At 41.8% G+C, this 19,319-nt stretch overlaps 1 protein-coding gene across 2 annotated transcripts in view; it reads right to left on the bottom strand.

Annotated features, from left to right (window-relative positions):
* The window catches only part of HTT (huntingtin), a 235,476-nt gene that overhangs the window by 191,264 nt on the left and 24,893 nt on the right, over window positions 1-19,319 (bottom strand). For both annotated transcript variants that reach the window (XM_053251882.1, XM_053251883.1), the window contains exons 5-10: window positions 17,934-18,013; window positions 16,936-17,074; window positions 15,171-15,312; window positions 8,152-8,330; window positions 7,268-7,472; window positions 4,092-4,139 (exon numbers count right to left, since the gene is read on the bottom strand). In XM_053251882.1, the coding sequence (XP_053107857.1) occupies window positions 4,092-4,139; window positions 7,268-7,472; window positions 8,152-8,330; window positions 15,171-15,312; window positions 16,936-17,074; window positions 17,934-18,013 (793 nt within the window). The remainder of the gene's footprint in view (window positions 1-4,091; window positions 4,140-7,267; window positions 7,473-8,151; window positions 8,331-15,170; window positions 15,313-16,935; window positions 17,075-17,933; window positions 18,014-19,319) is intronic.

Genomic DNA, 19,319 nt, shown 5'->3' with positions numbered 1-19,319 from the left:
GTCACCCAGTTTTCTCCTCCACAAGCCAGGGAGAAAGTACGCCTTGCTCCTCCCTCGGAGACCAAGGCTCGCCTTCCACCTGCTACAAATATATATTTAGCTGTCTTCAACCAAAGTTCTCAAAGTAGTTTACATTGAAAAACAAACACAACATAAATAAGATGGTCCCATCTCCAAAGAGCTCACAATCTAAAAAGAAACATAAGGTAAGCAGCAACTGGAGTGATGCTGTGCTGGGGTGGATAGTGACAATTGCTCTCCCCCTGCTAAATATAAGAGAACCATCACTTTAAAAGGTGTCTCTTTCACCTGCCTATCCCCACCAACCTATCCCCACCAACCTTCCTCAGTGGTGCAAGACTCTAAATACTTGTTCATACTGTGCAGTTTTCCCTGATCCTGCCACCCTTTTGGATTTACCCCCCGGTTGCCTTGCCAATCCCCTGCTGGCCTGTGGGCCAAGGCCTCATCCCTCATTGAAAGCCTCATCTTGCCCCTTCCACTTGCTAATGGGCTTTCAGGCAAGCAGTAGGATCCCTTTTCCCTTGCAGCCAGGAAGCTGTGCATTAAACCAACCTCGCCCACCCGCTGACTAGCTGGACATTAGGGCGCATGCCTATCCCTTTGCTGGTGTCTCATGCTCGGGCAGTGGTAGGACAGTTGTTGTCACTCTTTCCGCGGAGAAAGATGGCATCATCATAGTGCAGTGGGAGATTGCATCTCAGCTGAGCCCGGCTAAGGTAAGTCCCAGACACTGGGGAATACATTGGTGAGGATCCAGTTTTGCAAACAAATTCCCCCTTGATATGCCAGGATATAAATATTTAGAGGCTTTTTTCTGATTATTAAAAGAGCCATTTTTCCTGTTCTTTTTTGTTTGTTTTTCCAATTATTAATTTTAAAACAAGAAACACAAGGATGCTAAGCTTGAAACTCAAGTCTATTAACATGAATGCAACAGGTAACAAAAGCTTTTCATAAAAGAAGTTGCCCTACAGTAAACAAATACATACCCATTATATTGACAACCCAAAATAAAATTTGGGGGGCGGGGGGGCTGGCTTCAGCCAGACACTCTAGCCAGGAAATGAACTGACATTCATTCACTGTCAAGGCAGGTGAAAGTCTGGCTCCAGAGATGATATGGTAGGTGCCACCTTTCCACATAGAAACCAGTCTTTCTTCAGAAGAACCTGCCTCCTAGTGGATGGATTGGCAAGCATCCAAGAGTCCTAGTCCACGAGAGTGCAACAGGTAGAGAGCAAGAATCTAAGATCCATGCAAAGAGCTATTAGTTGGCTTAAGACTGTAATAAAATTGACTGATTGATTGATTGATTGATTGATTGCAAAGAGCTACATCATATGTCATGCATGAACACCCCATGAATCGGAAACTGATTATGCCGCCTGTATAACAGACTTGCAGTGTAGGTCTTCTAATTCTAAGCAGTTAAACAACTTTACTGTGGGTAAATTATCAATGACCACTATGTTTGCAATTCAGCTTTAGGCAGGGAAGTAGGTAGGAACTGGAACAGCAAGTAGTATTTGAAGGATGTTTATTCTGACTACTGCCATATGAAACTACCATGAGGAACTCAGACAACTCTTACAACAACAACAAAAAGAGGGGAATAGTTTTTGTTACGATTACTTAATTTAGGAGAGAAAAAGTGTCCAGGTGCCACCAATATAAAGACTACAGACTAACACGTAAAGTTACATTAACTTGCAATTTGGGGGATGTGGCTGTAGCTCAGTGGTTAGAAGTTCCCAGGTTCAATCCCTGGCAGCATCTCCAGGCAGAGTTGCCTGAAACCCTGGAGACACCGCTGCTAGTCCGTGTAGACAATACTAAGCTAGATGGACCAATGGTCTAATTTGGGATACGGCAGCTTCCTATGAATTTGGAAACATGGTTGTTTTAGACAGAAATATATCAAAATTAACATACAGCAGGATGACAGTTGTCATATTATTCAGATATAAGAACATACCATTATGGGGAAAGAGAGTAGAGGCTACAAGCCAGTACAATGTTTAACAGTAATAGCAGATATAAAACATGCACTTGGCAAGGATATAAGTGAATGATAGGTTTGCCTGTTTTATAAATCTACATCTGCAGGCTACATTTGCCTGCTTGGCTCTCCCAGGGGGAGGGAGACATATTTCTGATTTGGGGAAAGTGTTACAAGGGTTGGGCAGTTACTTGGGATCTTTCAGAATAATGTAATGCTCTGTGCGGGTCCACAAACACTAGCAATTTATAGCTGTCACTAGAGATGGGGGAAATTCCACAAGATGGTTCTTTTCTCCCTTACCTCCAGAGCTGTAGGAAGCTACACAAAGAACTTTGGTCTTTGCAGGGGGGTAGGGGATGTTTAATAATTAAAATATTATCCATGTCAATAATTCATATTTGTAATAAAAGTAGTCGTATTTGTAATAAATCAAGTTCTCTTAGGCTTGACATGTTTTTGCATACCCTTAGGAACAATGGTGTATCCTGTTATTTACTTTCTGCAACTTTTTCTACATCCAGATTTGTGGTGAGAGAAAGCTGATAAAGATTATTGTACTCAGTTTCTGGGGCCTTATCTCTCTTTGTCTTCTTCAGGCACCTGCACTATCAGTCCTTAGGACTGAAGCAAGTTTATCTTGCTAGCTGTGAATAGATGTAGCAGCCAGGATTTTCACCAAGTTTACTGAAGCCATCATTTTCTTTACCAAGAGACACAGATGGTACACTATAAATAAGCAACTTAAAACTCTGGTGGTGTCCAACAGGGGCTGGGATTCTAAGGGCTTATTTATGTGCATCTAAGGGCTTATGGCCAGTGCAATATTGCACTGAAAGGCAAGGGGTGGTGAGAAAAAGGCAAACCCAAAGAACAAACTGCTTTTGGAAGTCCCTTAAGTTTCACAAATGGTCTGCCATGCCCCATGGGGACTGCTGTTCAAAAAACCTAAGTCCAAAGCCCCCTTGGTTATTTGGAGCTGGGCACACCGTTCTATGGATCCAGACTCAGAAAGAATAATTCTCACAAACATCCCATTTTTAAAAAAATGAATGGCTTGCACTACCCCTCTGCCAGGTCTTCAAAAAGTAGATGGTGTCCTCTACTCTGAATGATAAAAGAGTCTATGTTGATGGACAAATATTCCTAGACAGGCACGGTTATTTTCTATTTGAGAAGATCAGTATCCATGCATGGACCACTGCCCAGAAATAAGCAGGAAAAGTCATAATAAACCATAAAATAAAGAGGACTTGCAAGGTATCCAGAGATCATCCAATTTCCTAGCCCACTGCAGTATCTGCTACATCAACCTATGTTCATTACAGACTAATCAAGTGATCCAGATTATAATGTGCAACAAGCAGTGTTGATCCACTTCAAGAAATATATTGAGGGGGCAAAAACACTCCACTATCTAGATGGCACAAAAGCCAAGACACACTAGGGAGTGAGGGCAGGAGGGAATGTAACCTAGATCTGCTATCTAAGGTGGGGAAAACATTTCTGATATTAAGTGTAGCAATAATAAGCATAGAAGGATATTTCTAAACATAAATGAACAATTAAATAAAGAGCTGAAAGCATGTGAAAATAGATTAAATTCAAATTTTTAGTTTCAGAAAGCATAGCTGTGTTTGAAGATACATGATGTACAAAGAGGCATTTTCCATGTGTCATGCAAAGGCATGCATTAAGCAAAAACCACAGAATTTGAAATCAAAGTTAACAACCTGAAGTAGGTAGAAGAATATGTGCAGTTCACTAAAGACAAGTACCATTGCAAAACAGTATTCATACATGAGCCAGACATTTAGTCAAAGTCACAGGGTTAGTACTAGTGACTAGTGCCATACTGACAATAGCAAAAAGCAAGATATTAAAAAAAAAGTGGGAAATTGTGATTTTATGTTAAAAGCCAAGAAAAACCATTTAGAATTCTCTTAATGACAACTGTGAAATTAAAGAGGCAATCAAGAAATGCTAATGAAAACCAATATGAAAAGTCAAAGAAATGAAGGAGATCAGAAAATGTAAAGCCACAGATTTTGATTTCATATATAATCACCTTTTTGTTTTCTGGAAAAAACAGGACTGCATGAAGACACCCCTTCAGCTGCAAATCACAGAAAGTAACAAATCAAGGTATGGATCAAAGTGAATGTCAAGAAGGAATTCCCAAAAGTCTCCAAAAGGCAGGTTAGAAGAATAAATCTGTTAGGAATAATGTTCTAAAATATTATCTTCTGCAAATAGGAATAAATAAATAAATATATAAATTATTATTATTATTATATATAAATATATAAAGCAGCAAACTGTTAATACTGCAAGTTGGTTGTTTTTTTTGCATGGGCAAATTAGTCCAGCACAATCCTCCATGGTTTTTGTTTACCATTTTTTAATGATTTGGTAAGATTTTAGGAAGTAATGGAGAAATATTTTAATCAATTCCATTTTCCTGCATTTAGCTATAGGCTTTTACAATAATTATACAGCTATCCTACAGGTAAAAGGCAAGGAAAAACTATTCACTTCAGTATATATAATAGAGCATTAAACCATCTATGTTTGAAGCCTAAACGGCTGTCAGCATGCCTACTGAAAGCTTCTTTGGCTGCTACTGCAAAAAGGGCTACTCTGAGTTACTGTAGTATAAGGCAATATTTTATCAACAGGAATATGCAAGGCAACCTTCCAAGACACTTTGCAAAGCTATAAGAGAATTAAATTCACATACAGGTCGGGTATCCCTTATCCGGACATCCAAAATCAGGACACCACGCCCGCCGTAACCAAAAAACAAAAACCCGCCTCAGCTCACTTTAAAAATGCAGTCAAGCCACCTTCCTCAGGACCAGGGCCATCCCGCTGGCACCAAGTCCCTCCCTGCCATGCCTCAACTTCACTTTGTACATAGGAAACTGGCACTGGGAGACACCCACTTATTGAGTCAGTGGGTATACAATTCAACAGAAAGATCTGCTGAAAAGCAAACTTTTTCTGAGATGGGAAACTTGGCACACGCAAGGGAAGGGTATCAGCCAACATTGTTATGGCATGTTGGGTTGCAGGCCCTTCTGCCGCTGCCCGCCCACCGCCACCGGGACCTCCCGCCTTGTCCGCTCGCCTCTTCAGCCGTCCACCTCCTCACCGCCGCCATTGTTTCTCACCGCTGGAACTCTCGTGCGCTCTTGTGAGAGTTCCATCTCCAATTCTAGACTCCCGTCTAACAGAATTACATAGCTGTATATAGAAGATTCCCAAATCTGGAAAAGTCCAAAATCCGGAACACTGCTGGTCCCAAGCAATCTGGATAAGATATACTCTACCTGTATTCCAGTTTAGTTAAGCACATGATACCAACACTTAAAGAAACCACAACAAGAGCCCTGTGTCACCTCAAAGAAGAACCGATTTATCGTGGCATCAATTCACTGTACTCTCTAAGGTGCCCATTGGACTTCTTTGTGCTTGCTTTAAACACAAGGAGGGAGCTATCTCCCTCCAGAAGCATGGTTCCTAACCTGGGGTCCTCCAGATGTTGCTGAACTCAACCCAGCACCCCCAGCTACAATTTATTGTAGCTCAGAGTTATAGTTCTTATGTTCAGAGTTGTGGGTCAGCAACATCTGGAACTCCCTAGGTTGGCGTTATTTTATTTATTCATTTAAAATATTTATACTCCGTCCCTCCAGTACACTACTGCTTGAGGCACCTCACAACTGCGCTTACTAGATTAGCCTGAATCTGTATCAGCACTACCAGGCCAACACCTAAGGTGGTGAGGATACCTGTTCATGAAGCAAGAAACTCCCTGATCAAGGGGAGATTCTGAACTCTGTGTAAGCTTGTTGGGTCCTGGAAAAATGCCTGCCAAATGGGATTTGTTTGCTGTTGTTTTACAGTACTGTAGTGCTTTGATTGCCTGCACTTCTTCTGTAAGCACATACATGTATTATGCTTAACTTGTAATCAAATGCCTTGAGTTGGCAAGACATATAGATTGATTTCCCTTCTTCCTATATTTTCCCATCTCTTCTTCCCCTGCTCCCCACACTCTTCTGAGGTGTTTGCAGTTCAAACAGAAAAGACCAGAGACTGCCATTCTAAGTGGGCTTGGTTTTACATCTGGAGGTCATTTTGCCCTGTAGAACAAATAGAGACCCTTTCCTGAGCAAGCGAAGCACTGATAAAGATTTGCCAATGAAACTCTCTGGATTTGCCACCCTGGTTTGAGAACAGCTGGTCATGTGATATGTATGGAGACATTTTTATGTGCAAGACAGGCATTCCAAGACCCATCTACACCCATAGCCTATGTTCTCATCAACTCCAGCCAGCTGCCTCCAGATTTCATCAAGCCACATAAGGACTCGGCAATATGTGTGCCCTCTTCAAGATTTGTGACTCTGCTCTCTTTCATTCCATCCCCTTCTACTCTCATCCTGTCCGTTTCTCTCCTCTCTTTCTCCCCTTCTCTCTGGCTGTCCTTTCTTCTTTACAATGCTATATATGTATTAGTCATTGAACACTCACCCCTTGCTAGCTCATGTAACTTTCTTGTATAATGCTTTTATTTAGCTTAAGTAAACATTGCAAAAAACAGTCTGTGCTTTTTACATCCTCTGCCAAAAACTGCTCTCTCACACAAAGAAACCAGAGAGCCCCAGAGGGTAGTGTGTTCTAACTCTTTGACTCCAGGTGTAGCTCCAGAGCTTACACAAATTCCAAGATGACTTTATTTGTGAACTGGAAATGTCCTTGGAGTTTGCTCTGCAAGGATCATAAATTCTGTGATATGGGAACTGGGCAGGTCTCTGCTTCAAACAGAGGTCTTAAATTGACCCTTGTGATATATTGCCAGGTATCCAGCTACTGGCTGAGTTATCTTAAATTCACACAGAGTGTGTCTGGGCAAGGCTTTCAACTGAAAAAATTTTAATTGGTCCACACTGACATCTAGTGGCATTATAGAATTCTCCACAGAATTTATTTCTTGTTAAGAGCTAATGAACAAGATCTTCTAGAGTCCAATTACCACTAGGGCCACACAACATTGGGAACCACTGTTCTAAAGGCTAAAGGAATTAATCCAGAAAGTGATTTAGATCTTCTGATTAAGCATATTGTATTCAGAATTCTATTGAATAATCCTTGAGAATTTTAACTTTAGATTTTTCAGTAATTTATTATGGAGACATTCTTTGGGGGTGGGGAGAGAAATCAAGATCTATAGCTTACCTGTAAGTTCTACTATGCTGTCACTGCGGTTTCTGCTGGTGGTCTCATCTTTAGATACACTAACTTGTGCAATGCCACCCTCAGTAGTCAGAGCAAGGAGGACGTCAGGAGGTGGTGTTCTGAGAAGCTGTTGCAATAGTTCTAAGGCACCAGTCACAACATTATGATCCTGGTGCTGAGTATAATGTAAAGTCAATTCATAAACCTAGGATTCAATAAGGATGCTTAGTCTAGGATTCAGAGATTCCTGTGCATGTATTTGAATGCCTCTCTACATGTACTGTGGGCTTCCATATTCCTCCCCCCTCCCTGCTCCGCTGCTTTGGAGGATACTCCAAGCTTTCAATAGAAGTTTTTAGTGTAGTGGAGTACTGCAAGACGAATGCCAAAATGGCCAATTTAGAACATACATAAATAAGATCACTACACAAGTTATTTTGATTTACTTTTCTATTTGTACTTCAGTTATTTTCTATTGTATGCATATAGTTTGGCTCTTATTCAGATATTCTGATCTCATTTGCAGAACGTGCTAGCTTTAGTACAATATAGGTTTATTTACACAGGAGTAAATACCAAAATCTTGAACATGTAAACATTGCAAATCTGAAATATTTTGTATAAACAGAAAGTCATGTTAACTTGAAAAGTCAAGAACGACCCAAAAATGAGGGATAGCAAAAACTACTGCAAGAATATTGTGTGCTGTAAGTTATAGCATAAATGGAAGAGCAGCAAGAATTTCCTAATCTAAGCTCAAGCAAGTTCAAGTAACAAGAAGCAGAGCATTTCAGAACCAACATATACATTAAAAACTACTACAAAACAGGAAAAAGATTGGCTTATCAACTAAGAGTATTAAATATCTACAGTGCTACTCCTACCTGTATGAGCTGGTCTAAGGAGGGAGAAATTTCCATTTCCTTCCGTATCACACCAAAACTACCTTTAAGACTTGTATCTTTCACTTGCTGCTGCAATAAAGGTATTAGATACCTTAAGGTGAGCAATACTCCAAGAATTAAGACACTGGGATATTCATCTTCTATGGGAAATAGTAAATCTGAAAAGAGCATAATAATTATTGATTAGAGAGACATCAACATTCCAAGTCTCCTAAAAGTCACTGTTTTGTTTTAAGCACACTCTGGGTTTTCACAGATACTATATTTGCCTGAAACTGCCTTGGGATATTAGGATTCTCCTAGATTGATGCAATAGTTTAATTCAGATCAACTCCCGTAAATCATTGTCATACACAGTAGAAAGGGAGACCAAAAAAAGTGAAAATCTCAAGCAGTTGAGAAATGAAATTGATCTGCTTTAGAAAAAGGAGCACTGGTTCATTTACCATGAAGGCTTCTTCTGGCTGCTGGAATCAAGGACATCTCTATGGGTTATCCTCTTCATGTGCTCCTAGGCAGGACCATGGTAATTAGCTAAAAGGAACAGATGCCTACTAGAGCCTGAGGAGGATAGCCTTACCTCAGTTCTTTCAGGCCAAAGTAGAGAAAGCTACTACTAAAAACATACTCTGTTGTAGCAAAAAATATATACATATAACAATAGTAAGGAATTTTGATAACTGTGTGCCAGCTATGCAATATGCATGCGGAGGTGGGGGGGGGGGGCAGGGTCCATCAAATAATTTGTTCCCTACAATTTCTGTGTGATATGAAAAGTTTAACATTTTTTCTGTTTCATGGGTAGCCAACTGCGCTCAGCCAGGAGGGCCCAATGTCCTTGACTCCAACAGCCAGAAGAAGCCTTCACAGTAAGTGAACCAATGCTCCATTCTCAGCTGCTGGGGTCAAAGACATCTCTGTGGGACATACAACAGCTGTGTACATCACCTTGGGAGAGAGTGCCCTTGAGTACTCCTGGGGAAGCACCTGCTGTAGCACCTGTCTACCGAATGCCGTCTGTGCTGAAGCATACATTTCCATTTTATAGTGACTAGTGAAGGTCAAGGGACTCTTCCAAGTTGCTGCCTCACAAATTTCATGGACTGGAGCATTCACTGAGAAGGCAGCGGATGTAGCCGCCACTCTTGTGGAGTGTGCAACGATACAAGTAAGTAGAAGAAAATGTTACGTCTCGTATGCTAGCACAATGCAAGCTCTGATCCATCTGGCAATGGTAGAGGAGATTACTGCCCTACCCATGGATCGAGGTAGGAACTAAACAAATAAGGTATCTGTGATGCAGAAAGGTGTGGACCACTTTATATATTTCTTGAGGCATTGTCTAACATCCAACTTGTGCCACACCTTTTCCAATGGATGCTTGGGGTGAGGACAGAATAAAGGAAGAAACTTGTCCTGTGATCAATGGAAGGAGGACTACACTTTTGGCTAGATGAAAGGATCTGGTATAAGGCGAACCGACTCTTATGAAAATATGCAGTATGACTTGTGGATGGATAGTGCCTGAAGCTCTGATATCCTTCTCACCGATGTAATGGCTATGAGGAAGGCCAACTTGAAAGACAGAATCCGTATTGGAACAGAATGCAGTGATTCGAAGAGGGGAAACTGCCTCACCACAAGGTAGAGAATGGAGGGCCAAACATCTTAGAAATGCGCCCCACGTACATTGATAGATCCTATTTGCTGACCTTTTGGAGGCTAGGAGGGTATCCAATACTTTATCAGAATAACTCTGTTTTAATAGTCACCTCTCAGTCTCCATGCAGCAAGCCCGGGTTGGGGTGTTAGATCAGACTTTGGAGGAATAGATCCTCTGTTACTGCTAAGAACTATGGTTCTGAAGTTGACAGTAATGCAAACCATGGCCTTCTGGGCCAGAACAGAGCCACCAGTATCACTTGAGCTCTTAGTAGACGTACTTGTCTCAAAACTCTTGCTGGCAGCTGAATAGGCGGTACTGTACTTCATAAAGTACACCACAGGCCACTGGGCTGACAGTGCATCTGTATCCTCCGCCTCCCTGCAGGGGAACTTGGAGATGAATCTCAGGAGGTGGGTGTTCTGAGGTGTCGCAAATAGATCCATCACTGGAACTTCCCATCTTTGAGTTATTTGTCAGAACACCTTCTGGTTGAGACCCCATTCACCCGGCATCAGATCCTCCCAACTGAGCCAGTCTGCCAGTTGGTTCAGGTCCCCCTTTATGTGTTGTGTCATCATGGATGCCAGATGAACTTCTGCCCAAGTCATCAACAAGACTGCTTCCACATGTAGAGATCGTTACCTTGTTCATCTGTGCCTTTGCTGTGGTGTTGTCAGTTTTTATCAGCACATTATGACCCTGTAGAGTTTGCTGGAATGCTCTCAGAGCTAGGCAGATGGCCTTGAGCTCTAGCCAATTTATGCTGTGGCCTTTTTCTTACACCGCACACTTTACTTGTGCAGACAATTGCTGGCAGTGTGCACTTCAGCCCATGGTGCTGGCATCTGTCGTCACTATCACATTTGGTGGATCCAAAAACTGATTTCCCTTCAATAGATTTTGTGGTAGTAGCCACCATTGAAGAGACTGATAGACCTGGCAGGGAAAATTTAGGGAAATGTAGCAGCAAATGCCTTCTTGTGGCAATGGCTCCTTGGTGAGGTAGAAGAAACCACTGGAGATTTCTCAAGTGGAAGCTTGCCCATGGAACTGCTTCCAGGTTCACTACCATGAGACCCAAGATTCTTGCTAATGTGAACAGTAGAACTGTAGGAGTCGATAGGGTCACCCTGATCTCTGAGATGAGAGTATGAGACCTGTCTCAAGGGAGCAATAGGAGGTCCTGAATTGTACTGATCACCACCCCTAAATGTTGTAGTCTGTGAGCGGGAACCATCTGACCCTTGGCCATGTTCACTAGGAATCCATGTTCTTGTAATGACTGAAGGGTTCTTTGAGGATCACTCTCTGCTGTTTCTCTTGAATGGGATTGGATCAAAAGATCATCCAAAGATGTGAATATCTGGATCCCCAGGAGGTGAAGATGTGCCATCAGTGTTGTGCCACCAATACCTTCGTAAATACCCGAAGGGCCGATGACAAGCCAAATGGCAGCACTGAATACTGATAATGCTTTCCCACATATTTGAATCTGAGGAGATGACAATTGTTGTGATGAATTGGTACATGTAGGGATGCTTCCTTCAGAGCTATTGATGACAGAAAGTCTAGGTGGTACAGGGCTTCCGCTACTGAGCAGAGTGATTCCATCTGGAATTTGTTGTATTTGACCTACCTGTTTAAAAACTTTAAATCCAGAACTGTCCTTTTGGGGGGATGGTGAACAAGATAGAATATATTTCCCTCCTGACAGGGAGGGACCGGCTCTACTGCTCCTATTTCCAGAAGATGTTGAAAGGTCCTTTAGAGCTCTATGTGTTTGGAGGAAGAGAGAGAGAGAACGCGGGGTCGAGAGAAATGGGGGGGGGGCGCGGAATCCAATTCTATCTTGTACCTCATCTGAACCTTGTCTCTTGTAGAGGCCTCCCATGCATGGAAGGGCTGGTAGGAGGCCTCCCAGCCTGGGAATTCTCAAGTTAGGACTCCTGTTTTATCTGCTTGTTCTGTCAGTTGAAGTCTGTAGCCTCCAAAGCTTCTGGAGAAGAAATAGTGGAGGTTCCAGGAACCACATTGGGTTCTAAAGCTCCTATCTCTGCCCCGAAGGGGGCCCTAAAGCACTCAACTAAAATGTCCTTGAGGGCAGTGTCACTGAATAATTTAATGCTGTCTTACAGAACTGCTGTGAAGTTCGTTTTTGATGTAGAGTTCACCTGCCAGCTTTTAAGACAGAGGTGCCTTCTGCCAACCACAAAAGTGGAAAATGCCCTAGTTGAGAATATGATAGAATCCAAAGTGGCATCTGCCACAAAGGCCTGCGCCTTCTGGATCTTAACTAACTGTTGTCTCAGTCTGATCGGATCAGAAGGTAGATTGTTCCGTAAAATCATCCACCCATAATAGGGAAGCCCTGGTGACCACAGAGGCCACTGCTGAAGAGCGGGTTGTAAAGGAGGAGATGTTATGTACTCTCCTAAATGCGAATTCTGCCCGTTTGTCTGAGGGATCTTTTAGCGGGGCCTTACCATCCCTGGGTAACAATGAACCTGAAATGAGCTGAGCTACAGGTGCATCCGTGGGAAATGTTTTCAATAAGTCTGATGGCTCCTGTTGCAAGGAATAATATAGATTTGCTACTGCCATAGTCTTCCTATTTGTTGCTGGGAGAAGCCATTCTTGATTTACTACTTCGGTAAATGGTTCAGGTATCGGTAACAACATGTCTCTGGGCTTTGGTTTTAAAAAGACTAAGTCTCCCTTTGAGGCCTGTGATGATTCAGCTGTTAATTTAGTTTGTAGCCCACGAGTGGCTATGGTTATTGTCATAAGTGGGTTAAAGTCCTCAGACACAAATAAACGCTGTGAGGCTGTCCCAGAGTCTGGCTTCTCACCCGCTGACCATTCTCCTTCCTCTTTGTCAGGATTATGGTCTGGGTCCTGATTTCCCCTATCACCTGCTGTATCAGGTTCAGCTTCCAAATCTATTATATGTGCTGCTGGGCTAGGGTGCCTATCCAAAGTATTAGGTTTGGGGTTCCCAGGTTGAAGGTCCTATCAGTCTACCTCTCACAATTCAGATGCATACTTCTCTCTGTGCTTGTATCTAGATCCTTTGATAGTCTTATTCTTACTTCCTTGAAACCCTTGGAATGCTTTCTTTTTCTCTTTGCCTTTTTGGGAGACTGGGATGAGGAAAATTCCTCAGAAGAAGAGTAAGCTCACCTATCCTTTCCCCCCTTATTTTTCTTTACAGGCTTGAGTAGCAGTACAGTTTCTACGATAGTGTTTTTCAACCAAGCCTGCCATTCAGGTGGAACTGTTTTGGGAAGGCTAGGATCTGGCTCTGAGGTACCCACGGGGGGTGGGGGGTGGGGGTGTTACCCTCAACAAGGAGAGGTCTCACCCGTGGCTGAGGGCACCCCTGGTCCCGGTCCGTGTCGGTCCCTGGTTCTGCTTCTGTCCTCTTAGAGGAATGGGCCACTGGTAAGTATTTACATTGCTGGTGCAATCTTGTCTCCCTTGCACTGCGCCCAATGTATTGACCCTTGCTACGGGCACCTTTTCCGTTATCCAAGCCCTCATCTCTGCTTCAGTGGGAGGGGGTAGACGAGAGGGGTGACGGCAGCCAGCTGAAGCCTGGCAGTGAGGAGCAAAGGGGCTCCTGAAGACTCGCTCCTGTCCGCCTCGCTGCCTCTAGCAGAGGCACACTGGGCCACTCCACTGTGGGTTTTACATCCCGAAGGCAGGAAACTCATCGTGGCCTTGTCGAGTGTCTAACCAGACAGTGATTTCGTGGCCAACAGAGACAAGCTCGGTGGGGGCAATCCCAGGGCTCTGGCTGCCATGGGGAAGCCGCTCTGCCCCTTCCCCTTGGGGACTAAAACCATTTTAAACCTTCCTGTGTACTCCAAGACCAGAGAAAGGATGAAGGGCCAGGAAGATTGGCAGAAAAGAGGTGAAGACTAGAATTTTAAATTTTTTTTAAAAAAAAAATTAAGCATAGACAGTAAGGAAAGGAAAAGAGGCAAGAAAAACTTAAAGAAGAAAGAATGGAATCGAGTAAAGAAAGGGGAAATTACTCAAAATTTTGAAGAAGATTGATATGCTGCCTGGAGCTACACAGGACTAGAGGAACTGTGGCAGGGCTATCCTCCTCAGGCTCTTGCAGGCTTCTGTTCTTTTTCGCTAATTACCATAGTTCTGCCTAGGAACACGTGAGGAGAATAACCCATAGAGATGTCCTTGACCCAAGCAGCTGAGAAGCACATTTCTAGCTCTTTTCACTAGTAGCCACATCATGTCATGATGTGGCTCTGGGTCTCAGGAGTACATGCCCCTATTACTGCACATAGAACAACATGAGAACTAGGCAAACACAGAAAGGCATGTGCAGTGAGTTTACCCAATTTCTGCTTTGCTTCAATTCAGTAGCCAGGGCAGGTGGGGAGAGAGAAGAGAGAGAACGTCAGAGATTGAATGAATTGTTCATTCCTGTGTGTTAACTCACCACTCTTCACATCAGCACACTTGCAACTCTGAGCCCCATTCACATCACAAGTGAGCTTCTCCCAGGCCTGCCAGTATTTGAACTGGCACATAGCTCAAGCTTGCACATGTATGGGCCATGTTTAAAACTGGAAGGGTGCGGAAAAGAGTTGAGCAGAGTTGCCAGGAATGAACACAGCTGGCTGTAGCATCTCTTCCATATCCATTATTACCTGTAGCCACTTAAACCTAGTATCCTCAGCAGTTTGATACCACACACTCTTCCACAGAACTAAGTTTTCCAATTCGCTTTAATGGTGGACAACATTATACACACCCTTCTTTATACAAAAGAATATGAATGGGAAAGTGCTTTTCTCATTTTAAAGTGAACGGCAAAGCACTTGCACCAAAAAGCTGTGTGTACCAACTGCAATTCTCACATTTTCAAGTCAATACTGCATCAGGTAATTATCTAGGACCTTCTCCCCCTTCATTTTCTACCCTCCTCAAACTATCCAAGTTAGCCTAAAAAAGAGATTTTACTATTTTGAAAGTTTTGTTTCTAATGATCTGAACAGCCAGATATTCCCCAGCTTCCCACCTACCAGGACAATGGTAAAGCAATCCTACATGGCATTACATGAACAAGCCTCATTTGTGCAATCTAGTTTACCTCATTTGGATATAATGGGAAACTTGTTTGCCATAAAATCAGATACCAGGGACAATATGAGGGAGAAGCACACATGCCTGAGTCTCAAATCACATTACATCTGAAACATTCTGCTGTGCAAAGTGCTCTTTACACTGCTATTAAATTAGAAAAAAAGCCTATTTTCCAAGTTTATAGTAAAATCTGAAGCAAGCAATACTTTTGTCATCTTACCTAATAGTACATTCAGTAGCCACGAATAAAAATACTGTGTTTTTCGAGAATGTTGGCAGATGCTTACTGCTGAAGCAGCAGCCGTTCGACGGATAGTTGGAGAACTGCTTTTAAGGTTAGCTATGAAAGCCTTCAATAAAACCTGAAATGAGATAAACTTTTCTCAATGTTTCATTTAACAGTAAAGACACAATGATATCTACGCCCTGCTAACCGAGCAAAGAGCCACCTTTTTGAAGTAGTGGTTCTCTATACTTAGCAGTGGGAGAGCAACTGGCCCTATCCATCCCCAACACAGAATCCCTCCAGTGATTGTAGCTGGTGTCTATCTTATATTTCTTTTTTAGATTGCAAGCCCTTTGGGGACAGGGATCCATTTTATTTATTTACTTACTCCTGCGTAAATCGCTTTGGGAACTTTTAGTTGAAAAGCGGTATAGAAATATTTGTCATATTTGTTAGTAATCTATATAATGTTTAGAAAAGTTTAGGACCAACCATTACAGACATGCAATTTTAAACACTGTGCATAAAAATGTATGCAATAAGGACAGTTTTAAATAACCATGCTAGTTATCTGCCATACAAGCAGAAAATATCTTACAACCAACACCACCACAGCAGTTATCAAAAGAGCAGGTCCTTAGTATCTAATGTCAACAGTGCCCTTACAGCAGGGCTGCACAACTTAGGCCCTCTTGCAGATGTTGGGCTACAACCCCCATAATCTCTGACTATTGGCTACTGTGGATGGGGATAATGGGAGTTGTAGTACAAAAACAGCTGGAGGGCTGAAGTTGTGCAGCCCTGCCTTACAGGAACATGAAAGACCTTGCAGCTTCCATCCTCAGTGCCAGAAAACAATCCTGGTAAGCAGACAGTGGTCTGCCAGAGAATACATTATTGCAGAAGCAGAAGAGAAGAGAGAAAAAAGATGCAAGTTCCTTATGAATTGGGCATTATTTGAGTAGTAAACAATATATTTTGAATGAAACACCTCAGAAATGGAGGAGTCCAAGGGCTACAGACCACATCCGACCCTGTTCCTATTTCCTTTGCAATTCAGCTGTCCCTATTCATTTGGCCAATGCCTCCAATAAATTAGAAGAACCTTTTTTTCCTGAAAGGAAAGAAAAATTCTAGGATATACAGCTTCCACTTGGCCATCACAGACCAAAAAAGGCAGAGGAATATCACTGCTCCAGTTTGACAAGGCACAACTGATCACCTAACTCTAGTTGACCTTTTAGGCGGCATCAAAATGTTATCAAAGGTATACAAGGATGATCCGCATTGGTGTTGGTATCAGTGCTCAAGCCAAGCATACAACCCTTTGGCATTTTCCACTTGGACTCTAAAAAGCATTCGTGCATCAAACAGGTGGTAATAAGGTTTGCCAGTTTGCATGAGCAGTTCAGAATATAAAAGGGCGGGGGCTGGGCTTGTACATGCAAGCAAGAGACAGAAATATATCATATTCGTTCAACAAATAATGTAAAAAACTAAAACTGAAATGCTGAAAATTGCGATATATGTCCAATATGTCTCTTGACATATCCATAGTATGTTTAGTTTATAGTGCACTGATTCAAGAAAGGAAAAGGAAAAAAAGAAAATCAGACCACCCCCATTTAGGATTAGAAAGCTACCATTTGTCCTTCATGCTCATGAAGTTTTGCATGCTATAAAATCATGTGTTTACTGTTGATAAATGTCCTGTTACAAGTTCTTGATGTATAATAAACAAACATTTAGTGAGCTATACCTTAATTTCATTGTCATATGCAAAGTTTCCGAAAGCTGCCATGATTTTTGGTATTGCTGCTGCCAGTGTCTCTTGTACAGATTCTTCAGTTCGCTTGCTTACTCGAGTTAAGCAGGGCAAAAGGTTCACTAAATATGGCCTTGAAGAGAACAGAAAAATCAAATAGCTTTGAAAAGAATGGGAGAGTCAAAAGGGTTAGGGTGAGTCATATTTATTTACTTACTTACTATCTAAACTGCTTTGGGAACTTTTGAACAGTGGTGTGTATGTATGTGTGTGTGATATTAGTATAGAATATTGTAGTGATAGTCAGGCTTGAGGGAGAACTAGGCCTCAGAGTAACTGCTTGGAAGGTGGGCCTCTCCAAATAAGGCAGAAAGCCCAGAAGTATCAAATCCCTCTGGCCCATGTCCAGAGTGAGGGGCATGTTTTACTGGACAACAGCCTATAGTGAAGTAGGGGAGGGATGTGAGAGAATTCAGTTCTTCCCTGGGGGCCTCAGAGTGAGGTCTGATCAGCAACTACTGTAAGGAAAGGGGAGACTAACAGCTTAGGGCTGGGAATCCACTGGAAGTTGATTCTCTGTTGGTTGCCAGGCAGACTAGGATATTTTCAGTGTGGGTCACCTTTGGGACAGAAAACTATTTTTTCATTTCTTTTTGTTGTGTAAACGGCTCTTTGAACTTTTTGTCAAAAAGCAATATAGTATATAAGTATTCTCAAACACCATCTCCCCCCCCCCAAAAAAAGTGTAGCCCTCACACACTAGACACAACACTATGAGCCAGTCACTGTTGGCTATTCATATTCCTTTAAAACCAATCCAACATCTGCTTTAAAGAAAGAGCTTGATCACAAAACATTACAGTATTTACCCAAAAAGTCGACTAAATTTAAGACAATGACTTAAAAGATAGATTTTAAATACAGGTTATACATCTATTTATCCAAAGGAAAGAATACTTTGATATTATTTAATTATAATTAGTAAATCTCACCTGCATTTCAGGGGTCGAACAAGATGTGCAAGTTCAGCAAACCTCCAAAGGGCAGCACGCAGACTTCTAGAAGCACCATTCTTTACAGATATAATTGAGAATACAAATATATCAGCCACACCAATTTTAGACAATGGTTTTTATTTTTAAAAAGAAAATATGAGCTACAGTAGAGACATGTTCTATATAAGAAGCAAATCCAGGGTAAAATTTATTTGAAGGTTTATACACACACACACACACTTAACTTTATTCCACTGTTTGCATTGTATGTAATACATACATTGGCATTAAAGCTAGCAGGAAAATCACAGTAAACCATTAATTTAAGATGTAGAGCTCTGTAAAGCCCCTTTCTTCACCATCCCAAACCAGGATTCCTAATAAAATTCCACACACCATATCCAAGGATCCAAATAGTACATTACTTCCTGCAAGCTATCAAAATGAAAATAGGAAAATAACTGTCTTTTAAAATGGAGGGGGGGGGGGAACACACACACACACACACACACACGGATGTGGATTCATGCTTTCACCAAAGAATGCAACTAGATACACTGATTGCATAACAGGCAATGTAGAATATATAAATATTAAAGAACTAAAGATGTTTGAGCAAAATATACTTAGCCACTACAAGACCATTACAGAACATTAGGATATTGCCCTTCAAACACACTGATTTGTCTGAGATGATGCCAAATCCTCAATCTACCCATGGCAATTTCTTCCTATCATTCTCAAAGGGTGCATTTGAACATACTGTAGCAACAAAGATTTAGAGTTCAAAAGATTTGCTATTATGCTGCTTTTCTATGAAGAACAAATGATACTGTAGCATCAATTTATATTTTAAATCGGGGAAAGCATTTTTTAAAACCCTGCAGGTTTAAGGCCTACCAACAAGGTAAATTGTCATTCAGGTGGCCTGGTCAGCCTGTCTGTTGCTTGTACTACAGAATTCAAACATAACAGCCACCACCACAGCACAATGCGGGAGTGGTCTGAGGGTGAGAAGACCATCTCTAAAAAGGAAGAGACAATAGAAAGCAATGTTTGCAATACAACACAAATTAGTGCAGACAGCAACAAACTATGGGACTGAGTAAATGTTAACATTTCTAGGTTTCTCATCTCGAGAGCCAGAGAACAAAATGTTTCACAGTGATTACCAACGGCTACCGTATATACTCGAATATAAGCCAAGGTACCTAATTTTACCTAAGAAACCAAAAAACTGATTGACTCGAGTATAAGCCTAGGGTGGGAAATGCAGCAGCTACTGGTGAGTTTCAATAATCAAAATAAATGCCAATAAAATTACATTAATTGAGCCATCAGTGGGGTATATTGTGACCAGTATGTACAGTACTTTATTACAGG

Source organism: Hemicordylus capensis, chromosome 5, assembly GCF_027244095.1.
Source record: "Hemicordylus capensis ecotype Gifberg chromosome 5, rHemCap1.1.pri, whole genome shotgun sequence".
In the NCBI taxonomy this organism is placed as follows: domain Eukaryota; kingdom Metazoa; phylum Chordata; class Lepidosauria; order Squamata; family Cordylidae; genus Hemicordylus; species Hemicordylus capensis.
This window is presented reverse-complemented; position numbering and strand designations above follow the sequence as displayed.